At 46.8% G+C, this 20,111-nt stretch overlaps 2 protein-coding genes across 6 annotated transcripts in view; one reads left to right on the top strand and one right to left on the bottom strand.

Annotated features, from left to right (window-relative positions):
* The window catches only part of LOC309872158 (uncharacterized protein C20orf96), a 38,643-nt gene extending 19,417 nt beyond the window's left edge, over positions 1–19,226 (bottom strand). The window contains exons 1-3 of one of the 5 annotated variants that reach the window (XM_082745875.1): positions 1,057–1,300; positions 739–787; positions 72–189 (exon numbers count right to left, since the gene is read on the bottom strand). In XM_082745875.1, the coding sequence (XP_082602001.1) occupies positions 72–189; positions 739–787; positions 1,057–1,076 (187 nt within the window). In that variant the 5' untranslated portion in view covers positions 1,077–1,300. Of the gene's footprint in view, positions 1–71; positions 190–738; positions 788–1,056; positions 1,301–17,483; positions 17,593–19,001 lie in introns of those variants that run through there. The other 4 variants (XM_082745876.1, XM_082745878.1, XM_082745879.1 and 1 more) reach the window with 4 other exon arrangements.
* Positions 6,986–8,194, top strand: ZCCHC3 (zinc finger CCHC-type containing 3; the record flags this gene model as incomplete). The annotated part of the gene is made up of 1 exon (XM_082743018.1): positions 6,986–8,194. One exon carries the CDS (start codon positions 6,986–6,988, stop codon positions 8,192–8,194), a length of 1,209 nt encoding a protein of 402 aa, XP_082599144.1.
* Positions 19,227–20,111: the final 885 nt, after the last annotated feature.

Genomic DNA, 20,111 nt, shown 5'->3' with positions numbered 1-20,111 from the left:
ACCAAAGGGCAAAGGCGTACACTCTATCCTGTCCCCAGTTCCCATGTCCACCTTCAAGTGCCTCTGCCCACCTGGAAGGACGCTAGTCAAAGTCTTCGTTTTGCTCTTCTGGTGGCCTCTGGTCTGTAGGATGGGAGGCAGAGTAGGTGACTTGGATTTCTGTTTGGACCGCTGCCATGGAACATAATCCTACCAGATATAACACAATCAGTCACACAGCGCAGTGTGTCCAAATCCCAGCGTTGCCCCTTACAGATAACTGTGACACTGAGCAAGTAACTTCTGAGATCGAAGCCTCAATTTTCACATCTGTAAACTAGATCTAATTATAAAACCTACCTCCACAGATTGATGTGAGAATTCCAAGAGGCGGTATTTGTAAAGCATGTGGCAAGTGCTCCATAAATGTGAGCTATCACTTGTTTTATCAGCCAGCCATAATTTACTAAGCACATCCAGGCTGTGAGGTGCTAAGAACTAAACACAAGGCATGGAAAAGACCCAAGAGGAAACCAGAGGAGCGATCAGAGATGAGTAAGAGAGCAGTATAATACACCCTCACGCTCTGATACGGTGGTGCGAAAATAGTGGGTCCTGCAGCCAATGTGTGACACAGGTAAGCCTGGAATTCAGGTCTCCAGATTCTATCAGCGGGAACAGTCACGGCCATGGGGGCAGGCGGACTGCAGACCCAGAGTCAGCAAGCCCTCATCTCCTCCCTGGCCCTCCCGGACTCACCAGATTCTGGAAGTTGTAGATTGTAGAGTGAATCCCACAGTGGCTAGGTCTGGAAAGAGTTCGGGGCGGAAAAGAACTTCCATCATTCCCAACCCCTGGGACTGTGAGCAGCAAACGTGAAACAGGCGTGGAGTCTCCACAGAGACCATGGTCCACTAGGAACCGGAGCAACCAAGCGGGAACCGCGATAGCGCGAGGGAGAGGCGGAGCTAGGGAGACGTGGGCGGGGAAGGGGTGGGGCCAAAAGAGAAGAAGGCCTATATGGAGCACAGGGGGGCACGCATGCGCACTCCACCACCCTTTGGTTCTTACACCTACTTGGGAAAGACGCGCGCCATTGGGTGAAGTGGAAGAAGAGTAGTGAGTCCGTGGAGCCCTGGTCTCTTGCGATACTTATTACTCCGCTTCTCTGACTTTCTTGTCACAACGTGGACCGCGTGGTAACCTAGGCCACTGAAACTTCCCAGAAAGACCAGTCCCTCGCCTCCGTTTCCAAGGAAACGGACGCAGACTACCGAGCGCCCAGAGGGACTAATCTCTCACAGAAACGGAGCTCGCCACTGCCTGCTCAGCGAGGCTTTAAGTGCTATCCTTCAGCTGGCCCCACCCATTATCCCAAACAATTATGTCATATTTCCCTTCTCATCAAACCCCATCACTTTCTTCTCCATCGTTTCTCTTGCCTAATGACTTTGCTTCCGATTTCATTAAGAAAATTGTGGGGATCAGTAAACTCACATTTTCTTTTTTCTTTTTTTTTAAGATTTTATTTATTTATTTGACAGGCAGAGATTACAAGTAGGCTGAGAGTCAGGCAAAGAGAGAGGAGGAGGAAGCAGGCTCCCCGCTGAGCAGAGAGCCCGACGCGGGGCTCCATCCCAGAATCCTGGGATCATGACCTGAACTGAAGGCAGAGGCTTTAACCCACTGAGCCACCCAGGCGCCCCTAAACTCACATTTTCATGTCTCATTTACTTTGTCTCCCTCCTGTGACTGCATAAACTGCCTATTAAGACCGATTTTGACAACTGTACACTGAATCCTACCCTCCTCATTTTTTTTAAGATACTGCCCTAGAAATTCCAGTTTTCTCCTATCACCCTCCCTGTATTATTCCCATCGGTATAACACCATATTTTAATTTCTGCTATTTAAAAAAAAAGTGACTACGGGCGCTTGCGTGGCTCAGCTGGTTAAACATCTGCCTTCTACTCAGGTCACAATCCCAGGGTCCTGGGACTGATCCCACATCAGACTTCTGCCCATCCAGGAGCCTGCTTCTCCCTCTCCCTCTGTCTGCCATTCCCCCTGCTTGTGCGCTCGCTCGCTCTCTCTCCTGTAAAATAAATAAAATCTTTTTTTTAATTAATTAAAAAAAACAAAACTTTTAAAAATGAAAAATTTTACAAGTGGCCACTTCCCATCTAGCTGTCCTGCCATTTCTGCTTCACTTTACAGCCCAACTCCTAGAGAGATTTGACTGCTGTTGCCCATTCCTTTCCACCTCTTTAGTCAGGCTTTCATTATCTACCTCTCTATTAAAACTGTCCTTGCCAACACCACCCGTGTCCTCCACTTTGCTAAACAGCACAGTCACTTCTCCATCCTCATCTTACTTGGCCTATCTGCAGCATTTGACCGAGCGGAAGACTCCTTCCTTGAAACACTTTGTAAACTAGGTGCCCAGGAAACCACTCTCTTGAATGGCTTCCTGACCCTTTCTCTTCTCCTTTGCTTGTTCTTCCTCTTCTCCCTCTCTTTTCCTCTCTCCACTCACACTCCAAGTTTCCTTCCAGTCTTGTGACTTCGGATGCCATCTCTACCTGGGTGCCTCCCATACTCATATCTCCAGCGTCGCCACTGAATTTCAGCCACAAACATCCAAATGCCTACTCAACATCTCTTCTTGGGTGCCTAATAGGCAACTCTAACATGCAACTCTCTCCCCCAACTCAAAACGGCAACTCTCTTCCTGGAGTCACGCTTGATTCATCTTTTGATTCACCTCTCATCCCACATCCAAGTCTCAGCAATACCTTCAAAGTACATCTGGAATCATACTTACTACTACCAGCCAACATACACATACCCACCTTTCCTCTCACACCCAGACTACAACCAGCAGGACAAAGACCTGCCTGCCAAATTCTGGCCCACATATTTTTTTCGTCTCGCATTCCAAATCTACTTCTTCTTTCAAGATCCATCTCAAATCATGCCTCCTCCACAATCTTCTAAGTAGCTTTTTTTTTTAAGTGAAAATCCAGGGTGCCTGGGTGGCTCAGTCTATTGAGTGTCTGGCTCTTGGTTTTAGCTCTATCATAAGATAGAGCCCTGTGTTGGCTCCGCCCTTAGCTCCAAAATCGGCTTGTTCCTCTTGGTCCCCCTCTGCCCACTTTCTCTCTCTCTCTAAAGATAAATAAAATCTTAAAAAAAAAAAAAAGTGCAGGGTGCCTGAGTGGCACAGTCAGTTAAGTGCTTGCCTTCAGCTCGGGTCATGATCCCAGGGTCCTGGGATTAAGCCCCACATCAGGCTCTCTGCTCAGCAGAGTCTACTTCTCCCTCTCACTCTGCTGCCCACCCCCAACCCCCAGCTTCTGCTCTCTCACTCACTTTCTCAATAAATATAATCTTTTTAAAAATTTGTTTAAATAAAATTCTTTAAAAGTGCAATTCCAAAAGTCTGTCAATAAGAAGCTAGACTGAGGTGCCAAACTGACCAATTCTGATATCCTTCTATGCCAATAATTTGCCAAAAATGAGTCAAGTTCCGCTCTGTAGATGGCCTCAGTGCCCATCTGGACTGATTTGTTTAGAGGGATTCTGCCTGGTCCTTGTAGCTCCTGATCCCTGATCTCCACAAAAGGCCAGTCTGACTGCTGGAACAGTGCTAAGGAGGATGGCTGACAATTTTTAAAGAAATCCACTGAGAAATAAAAATAAATTTCCAGGGGTGCCTGGGTGGCTCAGTGGGTTAAAGCCTCTGCCTTTGGCTCAGGTCATGATCTCAGGGTCCTGGAATCGAGCCCTACATCTGGCTCTCTGCTCAGCAGGAAGCCTGCTTCCTTCTCTCTCTGCCTGCCTCTCTGCCTACTTGTGATCTCCCTCTCCTCAAATAAATAAATAAAATCTTAAAAAAAAAAAAAATATATATATATATATATATCTCCAGTCTTTTGTCCAACTCATAGGGAAAATTGCTGGCAGTGATAATAAGAACTAAGCCAAAAATAACAAAAAGAGAATATAGGATCTTAGATCTCCAAAATTTGACCTGAGAAAAATAGAACTGATGGAAGGAATTGCCATATACCAACAAAACCTTAAGATACAAGATGTTGTTTCTAAAATTTCAGAGGGAGCCAGAACCCAATCCACAAGTCAAATCTTTTCGAAATTCAAATAGATCTCTTTGTAGTCAGAAATAAAACAAAAATGCCCTCTATATGATGGTTATATGAGAGGTCCTGGCTAGTGCAGTAAGGCAAGACAAGAAAATGTGTAAGATCTGAACAGAAAGAGCAAAACCTTTGTTACTCAGACAATACCACTATCAACACAGAAAAGCAAAATGATTCTAAAAACCACTGGAAATTTTAAAAGATGTCAGCATTGTTGCTATCACATAAAATTCAATTGTATGCCCTCTATTTTTTTTTTAAGATTTTATTAATGTGAGAGAGAGAGCACACAAGCAGGGGGAGTGGCAGACAGAGGGAGAGGGAGAAACAGGGAACCCGATGCAGCATGCGGGGTGATCCTAGGAGTCTGGGATCATGACCTGAGCAGAGGACAGATGCTTAACCAACTGAGCCATCCAGGTGCCCCAACTGTATTCCCTTTAAATACCAATAACAAATATGTAATTTCTAAACATATTATTTATAATAACAACCAAATCATATTATACCTTGGAATAATTTTTTTTAATTATGCAAGACCTTATGAAGAAAACTATAAAATGTTACTGCAATTTGTAAAAATAATCAGACTTAAATAAACTAGACAACCAGTGAGGTCAGATCCAGCAATTTAGTATTATAAAATGGCACTTCTGTACAAATTCTAGGCAATTCCAATTAAAATCCAAAAAAATGGTTTCCTTGGACTTAGTAGACTGATTCTAAATTTTCTGCAGAGGATCCAAATATAGCTGAGACAGCCTTGTAGGAGAAGAAAGAACGTTTCCCATAAATAAAATAGAGTTCGGTTTTCTCTTTAGAATTTGGAGTATCTGGCTACAGTGGGCTCTCACTTATGGAGAGTAATAATCAGCTAGGGTTGACTTGCCACTGCCCCTTCAGGTAGAAGACTTGCTCTCCAGTTCACTCAGCACCTTGTCCTTATTTAAGGTACCTGCCTGATCTTGTAGATATTTGTATGATATTGCCTCCCACCCTCCCACCTGGGGTGGGAGGGCAGGGTAAGAGGAATAGAAGAGATTAAATTATATAGGTTCTGTTTGGTTTTGTAAATGTTCTCCCAGTGAGCTGGCAAACAGAAAGAGGAAAAGAGTGGATTATGTGACTACCAGAGTTTGATGCCTCTGGTAGTGATCTGAGTATGATCATGGGACTGTGTGGCAGTGAAGAGATGGAGGAAAGCACGCCAGAAGTTATAATGTGAGGAAACCGGAAGGTCCAAATGGCACAAGAGTTGGAGACGTAGGCTTCCCTGAGACCAATATGTGGAACTGGGTGAAGCGAAAGATCGTAAGCCAAGAACTCACAGGGACTCCGTAAATGCTAAGTAGAACTGGAAGATATGTCAGAGAAAGAGGAAATAATCCAACACCAATAGAAGGAAAAATAACCTTGCCTGGAAACCCACTGTGGACCCAGTTCTTTGACACAGGCTATCTCCTTGAACCCCAACATTAGCCCTCTGAGAGTAGACATTAATATTCCTTCATTATGGATGAGCTAACTAATCTATAAAAACTGAGGTCATTGGTCTCACGTGACAATGAATCTCTCATGAGATTCAAAGTAATCAGATTCACACTAGGGTCTCCCTGTCTCCACAATCCACCTCTTCTTTCACTAAAGTCACAATGGTCACTGAAGCACCCTGAAATGCACTCAGACTTGCATTAAGAAAAACGAAGCTGACAAAGGGTATTGTTAAACCCATCCCCTCAGACACCCAGATTTTATCAATGCTTCCCAAGCCCGTTGAGACAATGAAAGAGGAACAGAAATTCTGTCCAGCGCTAGCTTTAGCCGAGAATCTTTGTGTTAACCAGATTTTTCTGGAGAGTGTGATGGAAACAGCTTTGCTCCACAATGTCAGAAGCAAGCGCTTTTAGAAATATAAGCCAGCTTCACGTGGTAGCCTATTACGTCTGCCACTTCACCAAGTGTTCTAACCCGGTCTCCAAGCCCCCTGCCCCCTGTAAAAAGGGTGTAATCACAGTGTGGTTTTGGAAGATTCCATGTGATAAAGCTTGCAATGTCCGAATGTGCTTAGAACAGTACCGGGCACTGAGGAGCTCAATATATTATAATTGTCATCACGAGTATGATGGAGGTCTATTTTAAAAAATAATGCAGTATTACTTGGAAATGTATCAAAAAATAAGGACTATAGACAGAGGTGTAGTGTGATAAGGCACAGTAAAAATTCTAACGATATAAAGTCAAAATAGTCCAAAGTTAAAAGTAAACTATCCACTGTAAAATTCTTTCAACTTTCTCTGTTAGAAAATGTCCATAACCCAACCCTGGACAAACAAGGCATTGTCGTGTGCTCTGGGAGGCAGAGACCGTTTCGTTTTGTTTCTGGATAAACAGAAAAGGTATAGAAAAGCAAACGAAACGGGGGTACATCCTCCTCCGCTCGGGCCCGCCTCAGGGCCGAGGGCCGTTCGCGATGCTGCCTGAATGAAATCGAGGACCGCTTGCGAAAGAGCGAATCCTCGAGAGCGCAGCCCGGGGCTGCCAAGCCCTCGCAAGGGACAGGGACGCGCTCCAAGCGGCGCATCCCGCCTTGGCGCCCGGGAGGTGGGGCCGGAGCGCGTCGCCGGAGCCGCAGTTCGGCCGTTACCCGAGGGCTCCCGGCCGGCGCTGGCCGCGGCGCGCCGCGGGCAAATACCTTCAGCGGGGAGGGGGAGAGAAGCGTCGAATTTCAAAAAAAAAAAAAAAAAAAAAAAAGAAACACCAAACCCCCACAGCCCCCGGCGGGCGGGCGCGCGGATGGGCGCCCTTTGGCTGCGGGAGCGAGTGGAGGATGCTGGGAAGGAGGTAAAATGGCCACCGGCGGCGGCGCGGAGGAGGAGAGGAAGCGGGGGCGGCCGCAGCTCCTGCCCCCCGCGCGGCCCGCGGCTCGCGGCGAGGAGCCCGAGGGCGGCCGCGAGAAGATGGGCTGGGCCCAGGTGGTAAAGAACCTGGCCGAGAAGAAGGGCGAGTTCCGCGAGTCGCGGCCGCCGCGGCGGGAGGAGGAGGGAGGCAGCGGCGTGCTCGGCGCCCCCGCGGGCTTGGCGGCGCCGGGCCTCGGCGACTTCCCCCCGGCCGGCCGTGGGGATCCGAAGGGTCGGCGGAGAGACCCGGCCGGCGAGGCGGCGGACCCCCGCAAGAAGAAGGGTGCAGCCGAGCCGGGCCGGAGAAAGAAGGCCGAGGCGGCGGCGGCCATAGCGAGCCCGGCCAGGCCTGGCGCGGCCGAGGACGCGGCGGAGCGGTCCGCTCAGGACGAGCAGGCGGTGGCGTCGGGCCCCGCGGCGGGCCCGGGTAAGGGGCGCTTCCTGGTGCGCATCTGTTTCCAGGGAGACGAGGGCGCCTGCCCGACCCGGGACTTCGTTGTGGGCGCGCTCATCCTACGCTCCATCGGCATGGACCCGAGCGACATCTTCGCGGTCATCCAGATCCCTGGCAGCCGCGAGTTCGACGTGAGCTTCCGCTCGGCGGAGAAGCTGGCCCTGTTCCTACGCGTCTACGAGGAGAAGCGCGAGCAGGAGGACTGCTGGGAGAACTTTGTGGTGCTGGGGCGGAGCAAGTCCAGCTTGAAGACGCTCTTCATCCTCTTCCGGAACGAGACGGTGGACGTGGAAGACATCGTGACCTGGCTCAAGCGCCACTGCGATGTGCTGGCCGTGCCCGTGAAAGTGACCGACAGGTTTGGGATCTGGACCGGGGAGTACAAGTGTGAGATCGAGCTGCGCCAAGGGGAGGGCGGGGTTAGGCACCTGCCGGGGGCCTTCTTCCTGGGGGCCGAGAGGGGCTACAGCTGGTACAAGGGGCAGCCCAAGACGTGCTTTAAATGTGGTTCCCGGACCCACATGAGCGGCAGCTGCACGCAGGACAGGTGCTTCAGGTGTGGGGAGGAGGGACACCTGAGCCCTTACTGTCGGAAGGGCATCGTGTGTAACCTCTGTGGCAAGCGAGGACACGCCTTTGCCCAGTGTCCCAAAGCAGTTCACAATTCCGTGGCAGCTCAGCTAACCGGGGTGGCTGGACACTGAACACCCGCCTGCCTGCCAGGGTGAATACAGAGCCAGCTTACCCCTCTTAAGTGCCAAAACTTTTTTTTAGACCATTTTTTACGTTTTCGAAGGAGATCTTTTTAAACCTACAAGAGACATCTCTCTCTCTCTGCCTTCTTAAACCGAGTTTACTCCATTTCAGCCTTTTCTGAATTGGTGACTCTGTCATCAGTAACTACCGAGAACTGTAGTGTGCAGATGTGTCGCCTCGCCCTTTTTAAAATTTTGTTTTTATTTTTGTATGAGTTGTTTTTGGTTTTTTGTGTGTGTGGGTTTTTTGTGTGGGTTTTTTTGTACTTTTTACTCCCCACGCCTTGTCTTTTCCCTGGACTTTCACCCATTGGGCTGCCTTGCTCATCTTTATGCCCCAGCACTAGGTACGGGGCCCACCACGTGGTAGGCACTCAATCAGTGTTTGTTGAATTGAGAACATTGTTGACTGTGGCTTCCATCAGGGTGTCTACTTTTTGCAGCTCTTCCCCTCCCGGTTTAATTTGCTGCTTCTAATCTATGTGGTCTGAGAATTTGTGAAACCAGTGTTGTTAGAAGTGTATGTAATCTGAGTCAATAAGCTCTGAATGGTGGCCAAGGGCCTCTCTTATGGCATTAAAATGCATGGACTTTGGGACAGCTGTTCAGTGGCTCAGAAGCCATTTTTCACAGAATCATGGAATTTGGAATCTTCTTGTTGGAAAGGACCTAAAAATTGGTTTAGACCAATCCCCTGGATTTCCAACAGATGGAACAGGCCCAGAGAGGTTAAATGACTGGGTCAAAATCACAGAGCTGTCTAGTGCCAGAGCTAGCCTAGAGTAGAGTTCCCTGACCCCAAGCCCGGTGCTCATTCCACTACCTCTCACACTTCACAACATTTTCCTCAACACTTGAGGGCCCAGAAAGTCTGATCTCTCCAGAATGATGAGCCCAGAGGAATGCTTAGAAATCATCTGGGGGAGGAAGCAGAAAGGGATTTAGCAGGGGCTTCTGAATAAACTTGGGAGATAGGGAAGGGACAAAGGAACATAAGCTAGAGGGTACTCATTGCTCCCTGGGGTATCTTATCTGGATTAAAGTGCCAAGTCCTTTGGGGCCTTACCCTACATCATTCATTGCCACCACTTAGAAATGGGGGTGTTCCTGAATAAGGAAACCTCCCAGACGTTTACATTTGTACCTTAGCCTCCATAGCTAGAAACCCCAGAGAAGTCTCAAACTGGAGCTCATCCACAATTTCCTGACTCAAGGGAGAAAGGTGATTTTAGCCTGGAATAATAAGCTGTTAACTCTAAAATGTGCTTGCAAAACAGGTCAAGCAAGAGGGCATTGGGTCAACTAAGTGTTATCAAGTTAAAGTAGAAAAGACAGTACACTGCTTTTGTTTTAGTTTTTGTTTTCCCTCTGCTTTATGTTTTGCTATTTCCTTGTGGCTTAGAATGTAAAATCGATTGTTAAGTTTTGTTCTGAATAAATATTTATCTTTTGTATTGCTAACACCGTTGCCCTATCTCCTTTCAAAGTGTAAGATGCTCCAGTACACAGAGTCTCCTTCAATCAATCCATATTTCTACACATCATTTGTTTATCCTGCAAATACATTTCTAAACCCTGCAGGCCATGCTTAGCACCTACTATGTTGTGCCAAGCCCTTTGGAGTTGTTACCTAAACCCTATGTATGCATCGCACTCACTTAGCACATTGTAAAAACTCAAGTTTTAAGCCCTAACTTTGCTCCAAGGAATCAAAATCACTGGTGTGAGTGAAAATATTTTTAGTGAGCATCCTCAAACAATTCTGATGGGCAGCCAGGTTTGAGACCATAGTTCTGACCTGTACTATAATGAGAAAGATGGATTCTGGCCTCGGGAGATTACGATGGGGAAAACAGAAGTAAGATGTTCACTTCATCTTCTTAGAGTTCCTGTAAATGCCCACGAACTGGATGCAGAGTATTTATGGACTTTTAAAAATGCATCTCTTCCGGTACTAGAGGAGGAAGAAAGAGGCCAGGAAATTTCCTACAGAGCTGACACTCCTCCAAGCCAGCCATGGAGACCCCAGACAACTGACTGAAGGATTTTCAGCTCTGAGACTAAAGTGATCCAATCCTAAGAACTAGAGTTCTCAGTGTTGATTCTCCTCAGTGATTTGAGGATATTTCCAGAGCTGATAAGGTGTAGTTGAGGCCTGGTTGGCTTTTAGGAGCCCAGGCCAGCTCAGCCTCTCCTTGTCTCCCTAAGCTAACAGACCCTTCCCTCCTTGATCCCTCCCCCTCATCTCCCCCCTTCTCTGCGTTGGGTTTCCCTCCCTCACAGGCAGAAGGCGGGGAGAAAGCCTGCATTCATCATACCCGCCCTCCCTCCAAGCAGGCGCTGTGCCAAGGAGCCTCCTTGGAAGGAATCTTCCCTCTCTACCCTCCCCCTCTCCCTCCCATCTCTTCTAAGGGAGCAGAGGAAGAAACTATTTCCCTGCCCATCCCCCCACAGGATCTGCTCCAGGGCCTCCTGCCTGGCGGTCTGGGGACAGAGCCATGGGCTGGAATGGAACAAACCTCCCCCAGCTTCCTCTCCTGATCTAGCAACCCCCAAATTACAATCCCTCACTGTTCAAGGGTTCCTAAGGAGTGCGCAGAGATCCCCAGAATGAGGCTGGCTGACTAGCTGGCATTCCTTCATTGGGCTTTCAACAAATACTGAGAGCCATTAGAGCCAAGCCCCCAGGCCCTATAGCTCAGGGGTTAGAACACTGGTCTTGTAGAGCCAAGCCCTCCTGCAAGGCACTTTGCATGTACCCTGAATGAGACAGTTCCTTGCCGAGGGAGATGCAGATGAGTAATGAGCAGTTTTTAAGATAATATTAAATATTTTTAAATATTCTGAAAAAATTATACAAAGAATATAGAATTGAAGTACAGGTCTCCTGGAAGAGATGATGATGTCATGACAGAAATCTGCAAGAGGAAGAAGCCAGGTGAAGAGTGCAGAGCCATCTATGCATTACAGACAGCCTGTGCAAAGACCCAGAGGCCGAAGCATAAAGGGTGTTCAGGCTGACTGTAGAGTCCCAAAGATGTGCTTGGGAAAAGGCCAAGAGGAGGTGACCCAGGGCTTGTTGGTGTGACTTAAGGGGCTTTATTTTGTCCTGATCCCCTCCAGTCTGGCCATCTCCATTCCATCCACTTAGCATAAATCCTAAGCGCCAACTCTTCCTGGCAATTAAATATAGCACCATAGTCAAGTTCCCTGGGACTCAAATTCTAGAGGCACACAAAGACATAATTACAAACTATGATCAAGCCCTGAAAGAAACATACAGAGACTGATCTGGTCTTGGAGGTTGGGGATAACTTCCCAGAGAAAACCTTTGAAGTGAGATCAAAAATATCGGGAGTTAATTGAGAGATAGGATAGGGGGTTAACAGGTGGCAAGGGTATACTAGCCTAGGCAAAAGGGACAACAAGCATAACAACCCTATGGTGAGAGGAGGCATGGCCGGTTCTAGAAACCAAATGAAGCCCAGTGTTATCAGTCCAGGTTTAGAAACAGAAACCACTCTAAGTACTGAAGAAAGTGATGGGGCCTAGGTTGGGTCTTAGGAATGAATCCTAGAACCCTACTGAACTGACCTACTAAAGGAGCTACTCTCAAAGAAATGAGCCAGGAAGCCACCACTGGAAAGGCCGAGTTTGAGGACACACTACTGAAGCTACCATCCAAGGACAGGCTGCCGGGATCAGGAGGCCATTTCTACCACCAAGACAATGAAATAAGTTTTTGAAGCCAGAGACAGGACACCAGTGTCTCCACAACCTTACTTAGGAGCAGAAACGGCCAAAACTGTTTGACTTCTGCCTGACTTCCACCTTCAAACCTCATGCAAATATATCTACTTGCTAGAGCTTTAGCTAGAGGGGAGTCAGGAAGTGTTTTAGCTTTCCAGCATGTGTAGCACAGGAAGGCACATAAACAGTGAGAATCAGGGCACTTGGCTGGCTCAGTTTGTAGAGTCTGTGACTTTTTCTTTCTTTCTTTTTCTTCCTTTTCTTTTTTTTTAAGTTTTATTTATTTAAGTAATCTCTATACCTCACATGGGCCTCGAACTCATGACCCCGAGACCAAGCGTATGCTTTTCCGACTGAGCCAGCCAAGAACCCCATGAGCCTGTGACTTTCTTTTTTTTTTTGTCAGAGAAACAGCACACGCACAAGCAGGGTGGTCGGCAGGCAGAGAGAGAAGGCTTCCCACTGAGCAAGGTGCCCCCACCCCCATAGACCCTGGGATCATGACCTGAGCTGAAGGCAGGCACTCAATTCACTTTGCCATGCAGGCAGCCCAAGCCTGTGACTCTTGATTTCCGGGTAGTGAATTAGAGCCCAATGTTGGGGGTAGAATTAAAAAAATGAACAAAAAACAGTGGGAATGGAGGCCATCTCCAACTAATCCTATCCAGAACAGCTAGTGTGGCCACCGCACAGAGGCACAATGTATACAAAATACATTGCACTTTGTACAATGATACAAAATAAAGCTGAAGATCCTGGGGATTTGGTTAGCCATGTTTAGAGTTTGAATCTAAGAATGATGATGAGGAGACACTGAAAGGTTTTTAAGCAAGGAAGAGACATGATCGGCGTTAAATTTTTAAAATTTTTAAAAAAGATAATTCAGAGGGCCCATGGGTGGCTCAGCCAGTTAGGCATCTGACTCTTGATCTCAGCTCAGGTCTTTACCTCAAGGCCATGAGTTCAAACCCCAGGTTGGGCTCCATGCTGGTGTGGAGCCTGCTCGATAAAAAATAAAAATTGAAATATCATTCAGGATGATATTTCAGCAGGAGCCCAAGTATAAAGAAGGGCGGGGGTCCCTGGGGTGCCAATCAGTTAAGCAGCTGACTTCAGCTCAGGTCATGATCTCAGGGTCCTGGGATTGAGCCCCACATTGGGATCTGTGCTCAGCAAGGAGTTGGCTTCTCCTTCATCTGTCTCTCCCCCTACTCATGCTCTCTCTCTTGCTCTCTCAAATAAATAAAATCTTTTTTTAAAAAGATTTTATTTATTTATTTGGCAGAGAGCAAGAGAGAGAGCAACCAGGGGTAGCAACTGAGCAAGGAGCTGAGCCAGAAGCCTGACATGGGACTCGATTCCAGGACCCTGGGATCACGACCTGAGCTGAAGGCCGGCACTTAACCCACTGAGCCACCCAGGCATCCCTAAATGAATAAAATCTTTTTTTAAAAAAGTATAAAGTTTGAGAAGAAGGTCTTGAGGCCGATTTGGGACACAGAGAATGTCTGAAGAAAGGTATGGAATAGGTGGTTTAACCCAGGTCTTAAATTCTAAGGAGAGTTCTGGGCCAGAGAAAGAAACAGAAGTCCTATAGCGATGGCCTTCAAACTTTTTAACTACATCCTACAATAAGACAGACATTTTATACCATGGCCATCAGATATATGCACATATGTACTTATGTATAAAGAAACCAGGGTTTATGTATATAAAAAAATAACATTTAACCCTTTGGGTGATGTGCCCTGACATTTTCCATTCTATTGCTTCATTCTTTTACAAATCCTTACACAACCCATTAAATTGATTTTACAGCCTCCTAATGGGTCATGAGAAAAAGCTTGGGGGAGAAAGAGTACAGCAACTTGGATCACACTGGAAGCAGCTCTGACATGTGAGTCTTCCCGACGGAAAAGGATATTGTGACACACTAATAAAGGACAGTCGGAAGGGAAAAGGGAAACAAGAGTGGAGAGACATACAAACCAAGGAAGGAAAGTTACCATCAGTGGGATTAACAACTGGATTGAGTCCTGCAAGAGATCGAGTAAAATTGGCTTTGAGAAATATCAAGCGAAGTCAGGCTTGAAGAGCACCCCTGGACTGAGTAATCGGGAGGTCACTGGTGAAGGCCTTTTTGAGGCAGAATGATGGCAGCAGGAGACCGACCAAGGAACAATCTTCCTAAAATGCCAGTCCAGTGCTCTGGGGCTCCCTATAGCTCTAGGGAGTCAACCTAATATCCTACTCCTTTCGCAAGAAGCTCCTGAACTCCTTTGGGACCTCATTCTCAGCCAGAATGCCCATCACATCTGCTTATGTCACCTCCAGGTAGGAATTCAGGATGGTGGAGGGTGTAGTGGTACAAGAGCAAACTGGGGGTGAACAGAGCTCAGATTATACCAAATTTAAGGTGGGGTCTCATGAGAGTGTACCAGATATGTCCAAATCCGATGGGTCCATACAGTGCCACTTACTGGATCGTCAACCTGAGACTATCTGGGGGAGGACAGGTTTCATGAAAACAAACACAGATATAATACAGAGGAGAATGCAAACTTTACAGAGCTTTAAAGTAAAACATGGGAGGAGCCTGGGTGTCTCAGACTGTTGAGCATCTGACTCCTAATTTTGGTTGGGGTCATGATCTCGGGGTTGTGGGATCCACCCTGAGTCAGGCTCTGAGCTGGGGGTGGGGGCTGCTCAGGATTCTCTCTCTCCTTCTGTGCACCCCCAGCTAAATAAATAAATAAATAAATAAATAAATAAATAAATAAAAACACGGACTATTTTTGGAAAAGTTTGGCATGATCTATCAAAATTTAAAATTCACATAATTGGAGCGCCTGGGTGGCTCAGTGGGTTAAGGCTCTGCCTTCAGCTCAGGTCATGATCTCAGGGTCCTGGGATCGAGCCCCGCATCAGGCTCTCTGCTCAGAACTTCCTTCTCTCTCTGCCTGCCTCTCTGCCTACTTGTGATCTGTCAAATAAATAAATAAAATCTTTTAAAAAGTAAATAAAATAAAATCCATATAATCATTAACACAGCATTCACTTATAGGAAATGAATCTATAGCTAGATCGTTCTCTCTCTCAAATAAATAAATAAACCTTTAAAAGAAAAGTAAAGTCAACAAAGTAAGATATGGTATGTTACTGTTTAAAATTTCTAACTTTAACTTTTTCATTTTTTTCAGTGAGTTATAATAGACAAATCATAAAATATTTAAAGTGCACAATGTAGTGATTTGACATACATATTGTGTTTTAAGATTACGGAATTAATATGTACACATGCTTATTTATATATAGAATAATTCTGGAAGGCTATTAATGAAATTGGTAACTGCTGTGGTTTCTTTTTTTCTAAGATTTATTTATTTAAGGGTGCCTGAGTGGCTCAGTTAGTTAAGCCACTGCCTTTGGCTCAGGTCATAATCCCAGGGTCCTGGGATCGAGCCCCACATTGGGCTCCCTGCTTAGAGAGGAGCCCACTTCTCCCTCTCCCTCTGCACCACACCCCTGCCTTGTTCTCTTGCTCTCTTTCAAATAAATAAATAAAATCTTAAAAAAAAAAAAAAGCTTTCTTGATTTATTTGAGAGAGAGAGCATGCCTGTTGGGGGTAGGAGACAGAGGGAGAGAGAATCTCCAAGCAGATTCCCAACTGAGCATGAAGCCTGACTGGGGGTTTGATCCCAGGACCCAGAGATCATGACCTGAGCCAAAATCAACAGTCAGCAGCTTAACCGATTGCGCCACCCAGATGCCCCAACTATTGTAGCTTCTGAGAAGAACTGGATATTTGGCGTATGGGATGAAAGGAAAATTTATTTTCTACAGTATGTCCCTAGAGGTTTCGTTTTGTTTTGTTTTGTTTAAATTATTTCATGTGTTGGGGTACCTGGGTGACTCAGTTGGTTAAGCGTCTGCCTCCTGCTCAGCTCATGATTCCAGGGTCCTGCGACAAAGTCCTGCATAGGGCTCTCTGCTCAGTGGGGAGCCTACTTCTCCCTCTCCCACTCCCCCTGCCTGTGCTCTCTCTCTTTCTCTGTCAAATAAATAAATAAAATTTAAAAGAAAATTATTTCATTTGTTATCTCTGGCAAAAAACAACAACAACAACAACAAAAATAAGTGCAAAATACAACACAAGACTTCAAAGAAATTCCTGTAGACTCTGAAGAGACTGGAGTCCATTTCCTCTATTTTTAAAAATTAAAAAAAAAAAATTTTTTTGATGGGAAAGTTTAAGACCCTAGAACAGCACACTCACTGCTCTCCCTGCTTCCTAGCTTGGTCTCCTTCAATCCACGACTACAGTCTCCAGAATGATATTTAATCACACAACTCCCCCATTTAAAGACCTTCAAAGACTTTGTGTCCTCCCTGGGGCCCACCAGGCCCTGCTGGAGCCCTGCCTCTTCTGGGCCTCACCCCCTCACCCTGGCTGGGCTCCTGCTAGTCATTCCAGGAATTCACCCATGGTTAACTCTTACCTTTCCTGGTGCTCAGCTCTAATGCCACTTCCTACCTGCAGCCTCCCCTAATCTTCTAGAGGAGACCCTCTCACACTCTGCTGTCATTTCAGCAGCTCCTTGCAAGTACAATGGTATATTTATTTATGCCATGGCTTTATTAATATCTGTCTCTGTCTCTCAATTTTGAGCTCACAGAGGACAGGGACCAGGGCTTTTTTTGCTCTTGGTTATAGCCCAGCATTTAGCACTGTGCATGCTACATCGTAGTAGCCCAATAAGTGTTCATTTGCATGAATGATCTAGAAATTACTTGGCTAAGGTTACAGATCAAGACATTGTGTCTACTTGTCCTTTTTTCTTTTTTAAAGATTTATTTTATTGGAATGCCCGGGTGGGTCGGTCAGTGAAATGTCTGGCTCTTGGTTTCCTCATGATCTCAGGGTCCTGGGATAGAGCCCCATGTCAGGCTTAACGCTCAGGGTAGGGTAGGCTTGTCCCTCTCTCTCTGCTCCTCCCCCCCATGCTCTCTCTATCTCTCAAAAAAAAAAAAAAAAAAGATTTATTTATTTACTTATTTATTTGAGTGGGAGAGAGAGAACATGTATGTGGGAGGGAAGGAGCAGAAGGAGAGGGAGAGAGGGAGAATCTCAAGTCAACTCCCAGCTGAGTGCAGAGCTGGCCTCGGGGCCTGGAGGTGGGGCTCAATCTTGCTACCCTGAGTTCACTAACAGAACAGACACCTAACCAACTGAGCCACCCGGGCACCCCTCTACTTGTCCTTCTTTAATGATACTCAAAATATCTCTTACCACACCTGCACTGTTTCTATACTGAAAATGGCTTCTTTCAACTTTAAAAAACGAATTCACTCCTTTTGTGTTTTCACTTTTGATTAAGGGTTTCCTTCAGCCTGAGTGGTCAGCCCCATCCTCCCCTAGTTCTCTGAGGGCATATCCCTGAGACAGCCCTTGTGTCCCCTGGCACAGGGAGGCACAGAAGAGAGTACCTGGTTCCTGGGTTCCAGATGCCCAGCCTCAATTCTCTCTCATCACAACAAGAGTAGCTGTTGGCCTGAGATCTGATTTCTCCTCCTCAGGAGGTGGAGTAAAGATTCTCTAGGTACAAGAGGAACGGCTCCCAACGCCGAGTTTGTGTCCTCCCTTTCTAGAACATTTCCTAAGACCCCAGAATTCCCTTCCAAAATATCCCTAAGCTCATTTGCAGAGCCTTCACGGGTCTCATCCCTGGGTCCCTCTCAGCTGAGGGCAAAGTACACTGCCTAATGCACACCTTATAGACCTGAGGCTTAGTTTTCAAAGTAGCGGTTTCCAAGAGACAGCATGGATGTGGCGGCTGGGCCGTCCACTCATGCAGGCTGGGTCCCTCACTGATGGGATGGGAGGTAGCTGGACACGGGCAGGACGCAGAATCCAGTTGCTCTCCTTGGACCAACACATTCTGGCTCAGAACTTCAAGGGTCCTGGAATTCTAATTCGAACCTGCCTTCCAGGTTTTTCTGAGGATATATGGGTCAAGAAGGAGAAGAAAACATATTGCATTCGGCCCATTAGATTGATGTATAACTTCTAACTCTTTAGAGATATGTGGACCTCCAACTGTACCCTTGGTCCAGGCCCCACAAATGCCTCTCTTCGATTGTCACTTCTTAGCTTAGACAAACCACATAAACCTCTCTGGGCCTGTTTTCTTACCAGAAAAAAAATGAGTTTAATGATAACTGCCTCATCAGGGATGGTGAGAAAATGAAATGAAACAATTCATGCAAAGGGTTTGGCAGAGTGCCAGGCCCTCAGCGAACAGTAGCTACCCCTCCTTATTTTTCTCTTGTTTGCCCTCCGGCTATCATCTGCCATGATTTTCTCTATGACATCTAAACTGGTCTCTTTTGTAGGATTTCCACACAGCTCCTCCCTACTCCCTCCTTACCCAATAACCATATAAGCACCCCATTCTCTCTGCCTAGGCAGATCCCACCCCTCTTCAATTATGAAAACAGCTACTGGTGATTGCACGCTTAGGATGTCTCAGGCATTGTATTAAGAACTTGACATGCATTATCTCTACTCAGTTCTGACGCCAACTCAGTGAAGTATTATTATTCCCCAAACACAAAGACACTGGATCTGGAGAGTTGGAGCCCTGGCAGCTGGCGAGTGGCAAAGCCAGCGGGAATGTGAACCCAGGGAGTCTTACTGCACAATCAGGTCTTCCAAATACCCAGTCACGATCCTGCGTGCCTCCCCCTCCCTCGTGCCAGCGCACCAGGCGACCCCTCTCTCCTTCTGAGGCGTCATACTCCATCAGTTCTCGGGGTCTGTCTGTGGAACTTCACCCCAATAGGGCGGGCACTTTGTCTCACGCCACGTTGCCCACATCAAGGATCCCCCCCCCCATCCCCACCCCCATCTCTCCTTTCTCTTCCTTCCTCCCTTCCTCCCTTCCATTGAATATTGAGTTCCTACTCTGTGCCAGGCTTTGTGCTCGTTCACATGCAAAACATTACCAATGAAAAAGTCAAGGGCGGATAGAATTTTATGTCATTTTTCTCTTTTTTCTTAATGGCTTTCTGTTTGGCTGATTGTTCCACCCGGTGAGCACGCACCCAAGTTCCTCGAACCCAGTTCCACTGTTGCTTTGCTAGGTAGCTTTGGTCAGAGGAAGGCCCTGTCCCCTTAACTCCCAGCCCCCACGTCTCCTTCTCCGGCCCTCAAATCCAGGCCGCCCTGCCCCCTCCGGAAGGGGGAGTTGGGGGCGAACGCCGAAATCTGAGTGGCTCTTTCAAGCCTCCGTTGCCGTAGAAACCGGCTGCACAGGCCTTGGCGGTCCATTACACCATCCTCCAGCGACACAGCCAATGGGCTTCGAGCTCCATCCCAGGCGCCCCCGCCCCTCAGCGGCCCAGCAGCCCACCAATGGGCAGGCCCCTTGGCTTAGAGCCCTGCCCTCGGCCCAGGCACACCACCAATGAGCTTCGACCCCGCTCTCCCTCTAGCTTCAATGTAGGAACAAGACTCGATTTAAAAAAAAAAAAAAAAAAAAAAAGGAATTCTCTAAATTAGAAGGAACTAGTAGTAACGCCTCTGTCAGTTGCAGCCTGAATGATCTTTGACTGGTATTTTATTTAAGGAGAAAGAAATTGTTCCAATTACACAACAATATATGTCATTCTGTACTAAATTTGAGGCAGTGAAAATGCAGGCAATGGGGATATCTGCTCTATGTGGATTTCTTTCATTATAGGTATTCTCACTTAATTTAAAATGATCAAGGAACCAGTCATCTTCCCTTCTTTGTATTTCAAATACATACAAATTAAAGATGCTGTGATTTCGATGCTGAGTTCATGAGACATTGACCCAAGTAACTGAAAGCCAACTTTTAATCCGTTTAAACTCCTGCCTGAATTCGAAACGTAGTGAAAGTGTAGGATAAATGAATATTTATTTTAACCCACTGAAGAAATTCCACTTTCACGGTACGTTGTGTAATGGCTTTGACACTCTAAAGTCTAAATAAACTAAATGTGTATTTAAAACCTTACGTCAGGGGCGCCTGCGTGGCTCAACCGTTAAGTGTCTGCATTCGGCTCAGCTCATGACCCCAGTGTCCTGGG

This window comes from Mustela nivalis (genome assembly GCF_964662115.1).
Source record: "Mustela nivalis genome assembly, chromosome: 8".
In the NCBI taxonomy this organism is placed as follows: Eukaryota; Metazoa; Chordata; class Mammalia; order Carnivora; family Mustelidae; genus Mustela; species Mustela nivalis.
Note: the sequence above shows the minus strand (reverse complement) of the source record. Positions and strands in the feature narration are given on the sequence as shown.